Source organism: Lepus europaeus, chromosome 17 (assembly GCF_033115175.1).
Source record: "Lepus europaeus isolate LE1 chromosome 17, mLepTim1.pri, whole genome shotgun sequence".
Classification (NCBI taxonomy): Eukaryota; Metazoa; Chordata; class Mammalia; order Lagomorpha; family Leporidae; genus Lepus; species Lepus europaeus.
In genome coordinates, this window is record NC_084843.1 from 61335925 (window position 1) to 61353520 (window position 17596).

Consider the following 17596-nt stretch of genomic DNA (forward strand, 5'->3'; position numbering starts at 1 on the left):
TTTAACTAAGATCTTATACACAAAATATATAAAGAATTCTTAGAGCTAAATAATAAGACAAATAATTCAGTATTTATATAGGCAAACTGACTAGATGCCTCCGAAAAGAGGACAAAGAAATAACCAGCACATAAAAAGATGTTCAGCCTCATTAGTAATCAGGGAAACAGAAATTCAAACCACAGTAAAATGCCACAACACTCTGACCAGAGAAACTAAATTTAAAAGACTCAAGGTAAGTCCTCATGCATTGCTGGCAGGAATGTGTATGGGATAAATTCTTTGGAAAACTGGTGGATCTCAGTAAAGTTCATATACTTGCCATAGGACCTAGTAATTCCACTTAGGCATTAAACCAAAAGAAATAAAGACTTTTACATGAATTTCAAAGCAGTTTTATAATGAGAACAAAAAACTGAACAGACGGCCGGCTCCGTGGCTCAACAGGCTAATCCTCCTCCTAGCGGTGCCAGCACACCAGGTTCTAGTCCCGGTCGGGGCACTGGATTCTGTCCCAGTTGCCCCTCTTCCAGGCCAGCTCTCTGCTATGGCCTGGGAGTGCAGTGGAGGATGGCCCAAGTGCTTGGGCCCTGCACCCCATGAGAGACCAGAAGAAGCACCTGGCTTCTGCCTTTGGATTAGCGCGGTGCGCCTGCCGCAGCGCACCTGCCGTGGCAGCCATTGGAGGGTGAACCAACGGCAAAAGGAAGACCTTTCTCTCTGTCTCTCTCTCTTACTGTCCACTCTGCCTGTCAAAAAAAAAAAAAAAAAAAAAAAAAAAAACAGAGTGTAAAAGTCCTTCACCTAGAAATTAGATCAACAAATTGTGATATATTAATACAAAGGAATATTTTTCAATTATTAAAAAGACATGAACTTCGGCTACAAATGGATAAATCTCAAAAACATTAGGCTGAGTGAAGAATTCAGATTCAAAATTACATCTACATTAAGTTCTTGAAATTCAAAGCTGACTTAGGGTGATATGGATCAGATCAGTAGTTGTCTGGAGTGGTGGGACTTTATGGGTGGATGGAAATGTTCTGTATCTTGATTTAGGGATACTTACATAATACACAGATTCATTAACAATCTATATATTTAAAATGAGTACATTTTTATTTATATTATTCTTCAACAAAACTAAACTGATTTTTTAAAAATATAGTTCTTTGAAGAAGCCAAACATAATGAAAAGCAACTGCAAGAGAGGGTGAACCAGATAAACCATAAAACACATAGGGAGGGGCAGGCATTAGGTCTAATTATTAAGACACTAGATAAAATGTCTACATCCTATATTTGGAGAGCTCAGGTTTGATTCCCAGCTCCAGCCCCCAATTCCAGCTTCCTGCCAATGCAGATCCTCTGAGGCAGCAGGTGGCAGCTCCATTAGCTGAGTGCCTGCCTCCCACATGAGAACCTGCTCAAGCTATGGGCCCAACCCAGGCCTTTGTGAGTATTTGGGACGTGAACCCAGGCATCTGAGTGCTCTTTCAAGCTTGCTCTCTCTCTTTCTCTATCTATCTTTTCAACAGATAAAATTAAAAATCCAATCAAAACAATGACAACAAGCCATAGGGAATGGTAGAGTTAGAAACACAGTACATGTGTATTTTAAGAAAGAGAAAACTATGGCTCACTGCATTCTCACTTTCCTCAGGGAAGTTTCAATAACTAAAAGAAAATTATCAGGTGACAAAAAGGTATTAAGGTTCATTAGTTAATTTAACATATGGTCATGAAATTCTGAGGTCTCAGAAAGCATTTTCTAAAGCTATTACAGATATCTTTGGAACATTATTAAAAATGTACATATCCTGAACCACAATGTTTTCCATTTCTTGTCTTGGCATAAAAGCTGACTTCTCTAAAATATCTTATTTCATTGAACAAACAGTATCAACACCAAATGATTTCGAATACAAAGTTAAGCCCGAAATGAATCCTTCCTGATTACATAGACAGCTGGAAGAATGAACGTCCATGCGGGAACAGGAAGGCTGGGGAACTCTCACCTCTTCCACAAAAGCCCAGTACTTGCAGTTACTGCAGATGCTCCCAGGAACGCCACCATCATTAGTCTTCTCCTGACCTGAGTAGGCTGGGAGGCTCCATGGTACCATCGAGAGCCCACAGCCAGCTCTGCCAACGCAGAGAGTGAATTAAGACGAAACATCCTGGGGGCAAAAAGTAGAAATGTCACTTCAAGGCTACCGGTAGCGACTGACAATGATGATTATGACGCTGACAGTATCAACATCACTCGCTGACGAAGTGCTTATTCTATGGCACACGTTATTCTAAACACTTGGCATGCATTGTCCCATTTAATCCTGAAAACAATCTTGGCAGAAAAATCACTACTACTCATAACCCTAGTACATTAAAGTACAATTGGAAGACAAAAACCACATAATAATTAGGGGATAGAGAGACAGCAAAGATAGGGAGCAGCCACCAGTTTTGGGCTGCCGCATAGCTACCCAGATAGGATCAAACCTGTCAAAGGGCTGAGATCCAGACCTCGTGGAGGAGACACATTAAAGGACATTTTGAGAAATTTAGCAAGGTACTATGCCAGCAGAATTCACTAGAAAAACCACTGTCTGAGATGCCAGAGCAGGCCATTTACTGGGAGGTCTCACATCAGGGAAACTGAGGAAGGTGGACTTCAGGGTGCTAGGTAAAGCCACCCATAATGGGGAGATGCCATAATTCACTGGAAAACTGCATGTGGGAGTGCTGCTGTCAAAGCTCCCACAGGGTTGAGCACCACTAAGTGTCCCAGTAGCCCCTGCATGTCATGGGAGCCAGCAGACAAGAACACACTAGGATCAGGCAGAAACAGCCCTTCCTTCTCCAGTGCCCCTCTAGTCCCTCTACTGACAAAGTTGAACAATAACTGGCAAGGGAGAAATTTTCAGAATCACAAACAGGGGAATAAAAGATGGATTTAGAACTGAAAAGCAGCACATCGATACTAGCACTCCGATGTTACAGCTGCGATGTGTGACTTGCCCCACAGCATGCAGTTAGGATCCCAGAGTCCAAGTTTTTAACTAGGAAATGCTGCTGCCTCCTCTGATAACTCTGACATTGCTTCTGTGAAAAGAATTTAAGTACTCATTAAGTCTTTCTCATACCCAGGCCCTTAGAAGTCTTCCTCCCAAACAGATGCTCTCATGTCATACTTAAAACTTCACTAAAAAAATTCCTTTAATATTTTATTCATATGAGACTCCTGTATTAGTTCATATTATTGCCCATGAACATTCACTTTCCCATTCTCCATCCCACAGGCAAAGACTATTTTCCAAGTCTTTCAATTTTGCGTATCTCGCCATGTGCCTTGCTTGAGCAATGAAATATAGGCCAGTTCCACGAACTCCTTTTTTTTTTTTTAAAGTTTATTCACAGAGAGAAAAGGAGAGACAGACACACAGATACACACACACACACACACGGGGCGGGGCGGGGGGCGGAGATCTTCGATTCACTGGTTTACTCTGCAAATGTTCCCATTAGTCAGGGCTGGGCAAGACTGAAGCCAGGAGACTGGAACACTTTCGAGGTCTCCCACATGGGTGACAGGGACCCAAGCACTTGGGTCATCACCTGCTACCCCCCAGGATGTATATAGAGAAAGCTAAATCAGAAGTGAAGTAGCTAGAACTTGAATCAGCACCCCAATCTGGGATGCAGGCATTCTATGCAGCAGTTAACTGGTGTGCCACAACACCTGATCCTCATTACCATCAAATGATTTTAAGAGGAGTTACTGTTGGCCGCCTTGTGCTCCTGTACGCCACCAAAAGATCATGCCTCAAGGAAACACTGATCCTTCAACTCGGGTTCCATAAAGAACAGACCTCAGCCTGAAATAAACCACTGTCAAGTCCAGCTAATCCAGCTGAGCACAGCTGCAGAATGCTGGTAGAAATCAACGTTACAGCCATGACGAGTTGTTTGTTGCCAAAGCAAAAGCTGACTAATTCAGCATCTAAGAGAATTACTGGGAAATTCTAATTCAGCAGAATTGATTAAGCTCATTCTATATACATAATCAGCACTGTGTTACTTTTTTTTAGGTCAAAACACTTTTACATTCTAATTAGGCAAGATACACATAAAACATTTTCTGAAAGAACACATTTCTACAAGAGCATCTTGAAGAAATATAAAAGATTATGGGATAAATGGTAGGAAATTAAAGACAAAAGAAAACTGGGTTAGACTGGGCCAGTCAGTAAAGGCTTTTGTTTGATCTTAAGCCTCAGAATAGTGTAGGATTTTCATCAAATGACAGAAATGTCAAGAGTACTCCAAAAGGATTAATTCAAGTACTTCCATTTGGGGAAGTAATGTGGATTTTTTTCCCTCTAGACAACGACCTTGAGGTCACAGAATAGCCCGACGTTCTTTTATTACACACAGCACACTGAAGGAGAATGGGCATTACTTTCTGGCTCTATGACCTTTACACTGTTAATTCATTCAGACTACACAAAGTTTTCATGTCTCCCCCTTTCATTTTTCTCAAAGCATAGTTCATTGCTTCCTAATTTAAATCCTGTGTTTGGAACACATCTTATGGCAGTTCATATATCTTTTCATACATAAGTTTGCCTCCTCCTTTCAGCTTAAACTTCTTCCAAGGCCAAATTAAAAAGTGACACAGAAGGAAAACAGAGAGATATCTTCCATTCTCTGATTCACTCCCCAAATGCCTGCAACAAATGGGGGTAGGCCAGGCCAAAGCCAAGAGTCAAGAACTTCATCAAGATCTCCCCATGTGGGTGGCAAGAACCTAAATACCTAAATCCACTGCCTCCCAGTTGCATCAGCACGAAGCTGGATTAAACATGCTAACAGGGACTCACATCGGAACTCTCATACAGCATCTAAAGAAGCAGCTTAGCTGGCCTGTGCCGGTTACTGATTCTTCCCTGGGACCTATACCTGTAATCTCCTAAATAAATCTTGCTCCTAGTCCCCCTTCATCTAATCTAGATCCAATTTTTTTTTTTTTTAAAGAATTACAGGGAGAGGAGGAAAGAGAAAAGTCTTTGATCCCCAACACTTCTTTCTAAATTCTTTTTTTTTTTTTTTAAGATTTATTTATTTGAAAATCCGAGTTACAAAGAGAGAGGAGAGACAGAGAGAGAGAGGTCTTCCATCTGCTGGTTCATTCCCCAACGGGCTGCAACGGCCGGAGCTGCGCCTATCTGGAGCCAGGAGCCAGGAGCTTCTTCCGGGTCTCCCATGTAGGTGCAGGGGCCCAAGGATTTGGGTCATCTTCTACTGCTTTCCCAGGCCACAGCAGAGAGCTGGATCAGAAGTGGAGCAGCCGGGACTCGAACCAGTGCCCTTACGGGATGCTGACGCTTCAGGCCACGGCGTTAACCCACTGCGCCACTGCGCCAGCTCCATCTAAATTCATTTTCTAGCACATGGGTTGTTATATTATAGATGTTTAAAATATCTGTAAAATATATTTCATTTTAAAACCAACAATGTCTTGGTGCAAACTATATACATACTGGCTTCTAATATTTATTTATTTTTTTATTTTTTAATTTTTTGACAGGCGGAGTTAGACATTGAGAGAGAGAGAGAGTTTTACAGACAGTGAGAGAGAGACAGAGAGAAAGGTCTTCCTTCTGTTGGTTCACTCCCCTAATGGCTGCTATAGCCGGTGCGCTGCGCCGATCCGAAGCTAGGAGCCGGGTGCTTCCTCCCAGTCTCCCATGCGGGTGCAGGGACCCAAGCACTTGGGCCATCCTCTGCTGCAATCCGAGGCCACAGCAGAGAGCTGGACTGGAAGAGGAGCACCCGGGACTAGTACCTGGCACCCCAACCGGGACTAGAACCCAGGGTGCCAGCACCGCAGGCGGAGGATTAGCCTAGTGAGCCATGGCTCCGGCCGGCTTCTAATATGTAAGCACATTTCTCAGTCTCTAATTTACTAAGAAAACTTTTTCATTATTTTGGTTCAAGTCAGGTTCAACGACTGAGCTGTCTCCTAATATTACTGAGTTACTGACTCTTCCCTGGGACCTTTACTGCTAAGTAAATTTTGCTATCAGTTCCGCCTCAGCCAATACTAGTATTTTTAAAAATTTATTTGAAAGACAGAATTACAGGGAAGAGGAGAGACAGAGAGAAGTCTTTGATCCACTGGTTCACTCCCCAAATGGCCACAATGGCTGGGTCAGGTCAAAGCTAGCAGCCAGGAGCTTCATCCTGTCTCCCACGGATTAATTTTTCCTCTTATTTTATATGACCTGAGCCTTGGCAACAATTCTATCTCCCCACAGTCCCAAAAGTCATTTTAATTTATTGCATATACTCAAGCAAAATCAGTAACCAGGAAGCTGTTCGTTGTACTTTTTTTCCCCAAATGTACACCTGTTCACATATATAGCATTGCTTCTGGCTGCAGCAAAAGTAATCACAACTAAAACATACAAATCTGGAAGAATAATTATTTACCACTATCAACAGGAAGAAATGGCACTTGGAAGTTTCAAAATGAAAAACAAAACTGATTCAAAAATTGGAAGAGGGAAAGGATATACACGACTGGAAGGTAAATTTACAACATCTGATGAGATCTGGAGAACAGACATATGATCAAATAGGTAAGCTATATCCTTGAAAGATTATTAGAAGGCCAGAATAACTTTGAAAAAATTTTTTAAAAAAGACCACAAATAAAAAAATAAAATAGCCTCTCAAGCTCTTCAGTAGGAAAAGAACATGGCAAAAATACTGTTTAAAGAAAATCACTCGAAAGGAAGGAAGGAAGGAAAGAAGGAAGGAAGGAAGGAAGGAAGGAAGGAAGGAAGGAAAATCACTATCTACCAGCAGAGCAGGGAATAAACTGCAAAGAACCAAAGGTATCCTCTCTCTCTCTCTCTACTTCTCTCTGTAACTCGGTGTTTCAAATAAATAAATCTTTAGAGCCGGCGCCGTGGCTCACTAGGCTAATCCTCCGCCTTGCGGCGCCGGCACACCGGGTTCTAGTCCCGGTCGGGGCACCAATCCTGTCCCGGTTGCCCCTCTTCCAGGCCAGCTCTCTGCTGTGGCCAGGGAAGGCAGTGGAGGATGGCCCAAGTGCTTGGGCCCTGCACCCCATGGGAGACCAGGAGAAGCACCTGGCTCCTGCCATCGGATCAACGCGGTGTGCCGGCCACAGCGCGCTACCACGGCGGCCATTGGAGGGTGAACCAACGGCAAAAGGAAGACCTTTCTCTCTGTCTCTCTCTCACTGTCCACTCTGCCTGTCAAAAAAAAAAAAAAAAAAAAGTTGGGCCAGGGGAGACAGCCGGCACTGTGGCACAGAGGGTTAAAGCCCCGGCCTGCAGTGCCAGTATCTCATAGGGGTGCCAGTCCTGGCTGCTCCACTTCTGATTCAGCTCCCTGATAACGCACCTGGAAAAGCAGCAGAAGATAGCCCAAGTCCTTGGGCCCCTGCATCTATGTGGGAGACCCAGAAGAAGCTCCTGGTTCCTGGCTTTGGATCGGCTCAGCTCCTGCCGTTGTGGTCATTTGGGGAGTGAGCAGATGGAAGACCTCTGTCTCTCTAACTTTCAAATAAATAAAATAAATCTTTAAAAAAAAAAAAAGAAAAAAAAGCCCAAAGGCAGTGAACTAACAGGAAAGCGGTGAGTACAGTCAGAAGACAATAACCCTATCTACTGGGCGGAGCCAAGATCAGGTCAAGTGAAGAAACCAAAAACAGAATTAAACAAAACATTTTTTAAGGAGAAACAAAACAATCAGATATCACCACCAGAAACACCAAAGTCTTCTGCATAAGAGACAAAAAAGATAAAAAGGGGGGAGAGGTTATAACAATAATGACAACACTAAGCATTATGGTATAAAGCAAAGTGGACTAGGAATCCAGTGACCCAAGACTGAAACCAGGTTGTTGCCCCCTAAATCAGGTCTCCCCCTGACATACTGCAACTCATAATCCCCCTGCCATGTCTCCCTATTCCTTCCCTCTAAGCCTCCCACGTTATTCTTGAAAAATAAATTTTAAAAAATTTATTTGAGATAAAAAATTATTTGAGAGAGTGCTCCATTCTGCTGTTTCACTCCAATTACCCAAAACAGATGGGGCTGGCAGAAACCAGGCTGAAGCCAGGAGCTAAGAATTCAATCCAGGTCTTGGATGTGGGAAGCAGGAACCTAACTACCTGAGCCGTCACTCCTACCTACCAGGGTCCACGTTAGCAGGAAGCTTGACTTGAACTCAGGCACTCAGTGTGGAACACTGGTGTCTTAACTGCAAGGAAAAACACATGCCACTCCCATTCTTTTTTTTTTTTAATATTTTTATTTATTTGAAAGGCACAGTAACAAAAATAGAGAGGGAGAGGTCTTCCATCTGCTGGTTTGCTTCCCAAACGGTCACAACAGTCAGGGCTTCCTCAGACGAAAGCCTGAAGTTTCTTCTGGGTCTCTGACATGGGTGCAGGGGCCCATGGATTTGGGCCATCTTCTATTGCTTTCCCAGGCGTATTAGCAGGGAGCTGGATCAGAAATGAAGCTGGGACTTGAACTAGTGCCCATATGGGATGCCAGCCTCGCAGGTGGCAGCATTACTCCCTATGCCACAGCGCTGGCCTCTATCCCCACTCTTTAACAATAGTTTCCAGCCATAAAAGTTGAGTGACTAAATCACTATTTCTTAATTTCTTTTACAGCCTTCATCACAAAGCTGGCCTAAATCAGTTTCAATTAGATGGAGGCTGAACAGCTGAGGAGCACATGCACAAAAGGGAAGACTATGACCTACAAGTAACACCTGAAAACAAAGTTGGCCCCTCTCTGGAACCAAAAACCAGAGAATGAACAGAAAACAGGACAGCCAGAGAACTTTAGGATGGGAGGGGCCCAAAGATTATAACATCTGCTGACAGGACTCTTCCTCATACTGATACATAATGTGGTTCTGCCACAGGCTCCACCAATCAGAAATTGCTCTGTGGATGTGTCTGTGTCCTGACTTCTCTTTCCTGATCCCATAAAACTCTGGGACCCCGACATCTGACCAGGGAGACAGGTCTGCATTTTATCCATCTCTTTGATGGCTGGTCACACAGGAAAAGCTTTTCTTTCTTCAAAATACCAGCGCCACGGATTGGGTTTTGCACACATCAGGCCACAAACCTGCCTGGTTCAGTAACATGATGTCTCAACTCTACTATTAACAGCTATGTGCACAAAGAAAGCTCATGTACTTCCCTTGGGGGAAAATTCACCCACTGGCAAAATGAAAAAATTACCTAGATGAGCTTAGGGTTTTTTGTTTTTGTTTTTTTTTTTTTTAATCTCTACTCTTCTCATGATGATGGTTAAAAAAAAAAAAAACTATGCTAAAACTTAATCTATCTCGCTTGGGGGAAGGGACTAAAACATTATCTGCTCAAAATGTATTAGTTTGGTGTGAATAAGCATTTGGAATAGCAGTTCAGTCCTGGCTCTGCTCCCATTTCCAGCTTCCTATAGATGAGAGGCAGCCAGTGATGACTGAAATTCTTGGGTCCCTGACACCCACAGGGAGACCTGGATTGAGTTTCTGGCTCCCTGCTTCAGCTGGGCCCAACCTCAGTAGTTGCAGGCATTTGGGGAGTGAACCAGAAGATGGAAGATCTATCCCTCTGTGTGTACGCATGTCTGCCTCTCTGCCTTTCAAGTAAATAATAAATATTTGTTAGTTTTGAGAATGCACTTCTGAATGGCAGCATTCCAGAGGAATTCAAACTTTGGAAATTCTGTTTCACTAATACTCCGCTTAAATTTTGATAGTGTATTTCAAATGTTAGGGCTTACATGTCATTTTACTTTGGTTTTAATCTCATTCCCCAAAGTATACAACAAAAGATATGTCTAGTCTTCTCTTCTAGCGGTATTTTCATAGATGCCAATTAAATTTTTTGAACTACAGAGAACAAGCTCTATTATAATGTGATTCCAACTTCCGTATTGAAGAAATAGTCCAACCAGTTGAATGGAATAATTTCTGATAAGAAATAGATTTAAGGAAACCAGCTTTCCAGCGGAGTCTGGAAAGCTCCACAGTTAAATGGCAGGAGTTAATGGAGACTGACATGCTCCATGACAGACAGGTTAAGTCAAGTCAAAAGGAATTCATTTTTCTTCCAAAACACTGCCACCCCCATTGCCGCCACCCCCACAACAAAAGGCACACCTCTAGAAAACATAACTATGACGTAAGCTGGAAAAAGATGAAGTGGTATTTCTAACCAAGAAATGTCAAGGCAGGCAACTTAAAGATAATTTTGTTACTAAAGAAAAAGCATTATCTATCCAACAAGAAACTGCAAAAACAAGATTCTTATTCTTTTTTTATTTAATAAATGTAAATTTACAAAGTACAAGATTCTTAAAAATCAGTAACAGTATAATATTGCTACTTTTAAACATTATTACACTAAGACTACTAATGTATTGATTTTGGTAAATTTCAAAGGCTCACAGAATCAGAAGTCATTTAATTCAATATTATGATTTACATATGAAGAAACTGAGATCCAGGTAAGTCAGGTGGTTTACTCATAGCTAATTAATACAAAAATCAATAATAAATCCTAGAACTATTGACTCCCAAATAACCTAAACAGGAAAGTTTCTTTTAAGTAACTATTCTCAACAGACTATCCACACTCTAAATGATCAGGGGCTGGTGCTGTGGCGTAGCAGGTAAAGCTGCTGCCTGCGGCGCTGGCATCCTACATGTTGCCGGTTTGAGTCCTGGCTGCTCTACTTCCAATCCAGCTCCCTGCTAATGCCCTGGGAAAACAGTAAAATATGGCCCAAGTGCTTGGGCCCCTGAATCCACATGGGAGACCTGGAACAAGCTCTGGGATCCTGGCTTTGGATCAGCCCAGGTCCAGCTGTTATGGCCATTTGGGGAGTGAACCAGTGGATAGAACACCTCTTTCTCTGTCTCTCCCTCTCTCTATCTGTAACTGTCTCTCAAATAAACAAATCTTAAAAAAAAAAAAAAAAAAAAAAAGGAGATCAAATGTCTAACTATAGAAAGATAACCAATGATATACCCTATATAATGCAAATATTAAAATGGTAATCATAGGATATTATTAAAACATTTCATAAATCAACAAAACTCTGGGCTAAACATATAAATACAGTCCAAAATGGCCCTGAAAATTATGAAAAGATATTTAATACCACTTACAATAGTAGTGTGCAAATTAAAACTATACTGAAATACTGCTTTTTTACTCATTAGGCTGGCAAAAATCCAAATTTAAAAACCCACTTGCTGGCAATGCGGAAGAGGCAGTACTGATGAACACGCAAATTAGTGCCATCTTTGGAAGGCAATTTGGTAATATCCATGAAAAGTACACTTAGAAATTGCATGCATTGACCCAGCAACTCTACTTCTGAAAATACAAGTACACTCTATTGATGCACATCTGTGAAATTCTACCCACGTACATGGCTATTCATTGTATCATGGTTTTTCATAGCAAAAGACTAAAAATGACCCCAATGTTCACCACAAGAGGATTGGTTAAACTATAAGCCTATAGAAAGCAATATCATATAGCAACAAAAATGGAACAAAAAACCCTGTGTTTCGATATGAAATGAGTTCCAGAAGGGCCAGCACTGTTGCTGAGCAGATTAAGCTGCCTCTTTCAATGCTGGCATCCTGTACTGCAGCACCAGTTTGAGTCCAGGCTGCTTTGCTTCTGATTTAGCTCCTTGTGAATGTGCTTGGGAAAGCAAAGGGAGATGCCCCAACTGTTTGGGTCCCCATCATCTATGCGGAAGACCTGTTTGGAGTTCTGGGCTTCAGGCTCCAGCTCCAGCTCCAGCCACTGCAGCCATTTGGGGAGTTACTCAGCAGACAGAAGATCTCTCTTCTGTGTGTCTCCTCCTCTCTGTCACTCTGCCTTTCAAATAAATAAAACAAAATCTTTAAAAAGAAAAAGAGTTCCAAGACATACTATTATCAAAAGACAGCAAGTTATGAACTATCATATATAGCCTGCTACCTTTTATGTAAAAAGAGCAGAAATAAAAATATTATGTACTTATCAAATAACTCTAAGGACACAAAAAAACAGTAGTAGTGATGCAGGTGGGGGTGGAAAATAAGCAAGGTAAAAGGGAGGGGAGGTGGGTATTTGGCACAAAGCTAAAATACAGCTTGGGATGCTCACATCCCATATCAGAATGAATGGGTTCAAGTCCAGCCTCCACTTCTGATCCAGCTTCCTGCTAATGTTTACCCTGGGAGGTAGTAGGTGATGGCTCAAGTATTTGGATCCCAGGTAGCCATGTGGGAGACTTGAATTGAGTTCCAGGCTTATCACTTCAGCCTGGCCCAGTCCTGACTGTTTTGCAGGCATTTGTGGAGTGAACCAGAGGATGGAAGATCTCTTTCTCTCAAGTAAAAATAAAGCAAATAAATGGGGGAAAAAAGATACAGAGAGGTTTTTATGATACACTATTTCTTTATAATTATGTTTATGTATTTATCCATGCAAATATACAGTATTTCACATATGCATTTTCCATTAAATTGGAAGGCAGAATACAAGATTCAATATACCAATTAAAATTGTAAAATACTCACCTGTGTCTTCTTTATTTATAAAAAATATTTAGATGATGCAAAACAAAATTTAATGTTCCCCTGGGGATAATTTTCTTCAAGCATTTTCATTTAATGAAAGATACAGGCAGGCCCATAAAGGTTGATACCTCATTCTTCTCAGCCAAGAACTATCATTTACCAGCCCTACTGCTGAGCTCACGCCCAATAACATCTCAGCTATCAATGTATATGAGGCTTAAGTGTCCCAGTGAGATAAATGTTATTTAAATCAAGTTCATATCCCAGTACACTAAGTGTTGATACATCCTCACTCAATCTACCAAACTATCAGAATTCCATCCCGTATCTTTATCCTGACTTACAACATCTGTTTTCACTTCTCAGTGTGACTTGCCCCACATATTTCTGACTTCTGACATCAACACATCGAAAGGACTGCATGGTTCTTCCAGTCTGGCACTGGCCAAAACAAAGTTCTGTTGTACTATTAACTAAGTATCCTCAACACTATTGTTGAAAGCAACATCTACTTATTTGGAGGCCAAGATGACATTTCTGAGATCTACCCAAATCTGTCTATCAGCAAAACTCAGAACTTAGTTAAACCAAACATCAAGGTCCCAGAACATTTGATCTATATGAACAAAGAACATGGGAAAACAAGGCTTCGCTGCACTTCCTATTGTCTAACACAGTGTCTGTTATAGCCAGTACATATGGGCAACTGCTGCATGCAGCCTATGAACTTGAAAACTAAGAACTCAACTGTAGGGGTTAGCACTGTGGTAACCACCTGTAGCACCGACATCCCGTGAGTGCCAATTCTCATCCCAGCTGCTCCACTGCCAATCCAGCTCTCTACTAATGGCCTGGGAAAAGCGGCAGAAGATGGCCCAAGTCTCTGGGCCCCTGCCACCTATGTGGGAGACCTGGATAAAGCTCCTGGCTCCCAGCTTTGGCCTGGCCCAACCCTGGCCATTGCAGCCATCTAGGGAATTAATCAAAGGATGGAAGATCTCTCTCTGTCTCTTGCTCTCTCTCTCTGTAACACTGACTTTCAAATAACTAACTGAATCTTTAAAAAAGAACCAAATTGTAAAATGCACTATCTGGAGTGTTCTGGGACATAGATTCACAACTATTCATCATATTGGCTGCTACGTAAGAATCATACAATTAGATTTTGTAGGCCATCAGAGCCCCAATCATTAAGTATCTAAATGATATACTTAATTCTCCTTTATTCTATTTCTGTGCTAAGACATTTTATGATAATAATTTACCTTCCTATGGAGAATGCATTTGAAGAGAGAACATGTTGACTAGAAAACACAAGTGTCCAGTTCTCATAGCAGCTGTATTTCCTGTGGTAAATCAAAAACTGGCAATCTGATTTATAGTTTAAGTCTCCTATGAAATTAGCTAAAAAGCTACTAAATCCTATCAATTCCTAAACACTGAAAGAAGCAAGTTTGGTGACTTTCAAGGTTCACTGGCCAAACTTTGCACTGTGGCAACATCTATTCCCTCTGCCTGGCCATTTCATTCGAACTTCTACCCTGGAAGAGATGCCAGAGATCATTTCCCCACGGTTTTATATGGCTAGAGCCATTGTACCTGGGGTACCACATTAATCTTCCTTCTGCCCTGGTGTCATCAGGTTAGTGGAAAGCAATAAATGAAGAGCCTCAAGAAGGGAAAATTGATTTGTCTGACATGTTACAGGCTTTGTGTGAAACAAGCAAGAGTACTTATACTTCTTACATTTTAATAGCTTTAAATTATACAGAAATACATTTTCATGTGTAAATGCTGCAGAGAAGTATATAAAGAAATTAAGAAACTCAGAAAGCAGTTTGGTAAGCATCTTTCCTGAAATATTTCCTTTATAAAAATATTCATTTATTTGAAAGGCAATATTTGAAAGGCATAATATTTATTATTTATTTGAATTACAGAGAAGCAGAGGCATAGAGAAAGGCAGAGACAGACAGAGATCTTCCATCTGCTAGTTCACTCCCCAAATGGCCACAACAACTAGAGCTGGGCCGATCCGAAGCCAGGAGCCAGGAGTTTCCTATGGGTTCTCCACGCAGGTGCAGGGGCCCAAGTACTTGAGCCATCTTCTACTGCTTTCCCAGGCCATAGCAGAAATCTTGACCCAGAAATGGAGCAGCTGGGTCTCGAACTGCCGCCCATATGGGATGCCAGCACCACAGGTAGCAGTTTTACCCATTATGACACTTCACCGGCCCTCTCCTGAGATATTTCTATACATTAACATAAATAGTACATATTATTATAGTCCACGTGGCTGTCATAATTTTAAAAACTTCAGACTACGTAATTATAAACAACAGAAATTTATCATAGTTATGGAGTCTGGAAAGTCCAAGAACCAGTGCCAACAGATTCAATGTCCAATAAAGGCTCATTCCTCAGAAACAGAGGTTTTTGTAGAATCTTCACACGTAGAAGAAGCAAGGTATCTCCTCCTTCAACCTCATTTATAACTAATGCCAGGACTGGAGCTGTGGTGCAGCTGCTGCCTGTGACACCAACCAGATCCCATATGGACACCGGTTTGAGTCCTGGCTGCTCTACTTCTGATCCATTTCCCTGTTAAAATGCCTGAGAAAGCAGTGGAAGATGCCCCAAGTGCTTGGGAACCTGCCATGCATGTGGGAGACCTAGAACAAACTCCTGGCTCTTGGATACAGACCGGCCCAGCTTGGCCCAGTTCCAGCAGTTGTCGTCATTTGGGGAGTGAACCCGTGGATGGAAAATCTGTCTCCCAACCCTCCCCACCCCCCATCTCTTACCTTGCACCCTGTAAAACTCTGCCTTTCAAATAAATAAATATTTTATTTTAAAAAAGTAGTAACTTAAAAAATAAAGATCATAAATGCCATTCAGGAGGCCTCACTCTCATGATCACTTTTTTAAAAAGTATCTCCTTATTAGAGGAGCTAAGAAAGGTGCTGTCTAAGCTACAATTAAGTTTTCTGATTGAGAGGCAAATAGAACCTGATAGAAGGGGCTTGATAATAATCTGGTGGGCTTTAGGCCTTGTAAATTCAGAGGCCCAGACCTATCTATCTCTTCACATGGGGTATATCCTAAGGGAGGTGTGAACCTCCTAGGGGAAGGCACTCTGTTGACTTTCATTACTTGGCTGGCCTGGGAGGAGAGCTGGCCAGGTAAAGGCAGGTGGCATCTCTAACAAGAAATTTACAGTTCTGCCTGCAATGTTGCTGACCCTACTTGACCATCCCCTCAGCTGCAGTGGTCACTTTGGAAGTTGGGCTGAGTGAAGGGCTTTTCAGCTTAGAGCCAATAAGATCTGTGGCTCTGACCTGGGCATCCTTCGACTCCAGGGCAGGTCCATTTCCAGTGATCCAACTCTTGGCAGAGCTGCCAGGGCTCTTCACAAGCTGACTTCTGCTGAAGCCCATGCTTACCACATTGAAAGTCACTGCAGTGGACTGGCCTGCTGGGTCTCCTTGAGGGCAGATCACTGTACAGAGAGAAAGGTCTTCCTTTGCCGTTGGTTCACCCTCCAATGGCTGCCGCGGCTGGCGCGCTGCGGCCGGTGTACCGCGCTGATCCGATGGCAGGAGCCAGGTGCTTCTCCTGGTCTCCCATGGGGTGCAGGGCCCAAGGACCTGGGCCATCCTCCACTGCCTTCCCGGGCCATAGCAGAGAGCTGGCCTGGAAGAGGGGCAACCGGGATAGAATCCGGCGCCCTGACCGGGACTAGAACCTGGTGTGCCGGCGCCGCAAGGTGGAGGATTAGCCTGTTGAGCCACGGCGCCGGCCTATTTAATCTTTTTTAAAAAATCATTCCATCAAGGGATATACAGATCTACCTCTTTCTTACTGCTGCACAGTATTTCATTATATAACTATTGCATAATTTAAATATTTAACAATTAGGTATAAAAGAATTTTTTTATACTCACAACACTTCTGCTATTAAATGTGGGGATGTTTTACACACTAATAAAGAAGTCTTTAATTTTCTGGAAACCAGCTATTTGTCCAAAGATTCAATTCCACTGTGACACTACCTACCTGGAGTTATCACAGACTTCACAGGTTAAGGGCACAGTCTCAGAAGACTACTCTTACTTTAGATGTCAACTGTAAAGGCAGGCTTCCCATATTTTTGGCCAACCAGTTATAAATTGGGGTTCCTGCAATCCAAACTTTGGGTGTGATAATTTGCAGGAATGGCTGACAGAATCTGGAGGGGGGGAGTTTACTTCCTACTACTAGGTTATTCTAAATGGTACAATTCAGGAACAGTCCAATGGGAGACAGACACAGGGTGAGGTATGTGGAAAGGGATACAGAGCACCCATGCCCACTCAGAGCACGACACAATCACAGTGCCGCCATGTGCTCACCAACTGGGAAGCGCTCAGAAATCCCTTCGTCCAAGGTCTTCATAGAAGTTCCATTATATGCCATTTCCAATTTAACACCAGGGTTTTTTTTTTTTTTTCATATCCAATTATCTTTATATACAGAAGATCGATTCAGTATATAATTAGTAAAGATCTCATCAGTTTGTACCCACGCAGAAACACAAAGTGTAAAAATACTGTTTCAGTACTAGTTATAGCATCACTGCACATTAGACAACACATTAAGGACAGATCCCACATGGGATGTAAGTACACAGTGACTTCTGTTGCTGACTTAACAATTTGACACTCCTGTTCATGGCGTCAGTAATCTCCCGAGGCTCTAGTCATGAGTTGCCAGGGCTATGGAAGCCTTTAGAGTTCGCTGACTTTGATCTTATTCCGATAGGGTCACCGTCAAAGTGGAAGTTCTCTCCTCCCTTCAGAGAAAGGTACCTCCTTCTTTGATGGCCCCGTTCTTTCTACTGGGATCTCACTCACAGAGATCTTTCATTTAGGTCTTCTTCTTTTTTTCTTTTCCATGGTATCTTGG

At 42.3% G+C, this 17596-nt stretch overlaps 1 protein-coding gene across 1 annotated transcript in view; it reads right to left on the bottom strand.

The window, feature by feature from the left end:
• MICU1 (mitochondrial calcium uptake 1) overlaps positions 1 to 17596 on the bottom strand; it is a 230390-nt gene that overhangs the window by 169947 nt on the left and 42847 nt on the right. Inside the window, exon 2 of the mRNA XM_062214805.1 lies at positions 2019 to 2180. Within this exon, the coding sequence (XP_062070789.1) occupies positions 2019 to 2179 (161 nt within the window). The 5' untranslated portion in view covers position 2180. The remainder of the gene's footprint in view (positions 1 to 2018; positions 2181 to 17596) is intronic.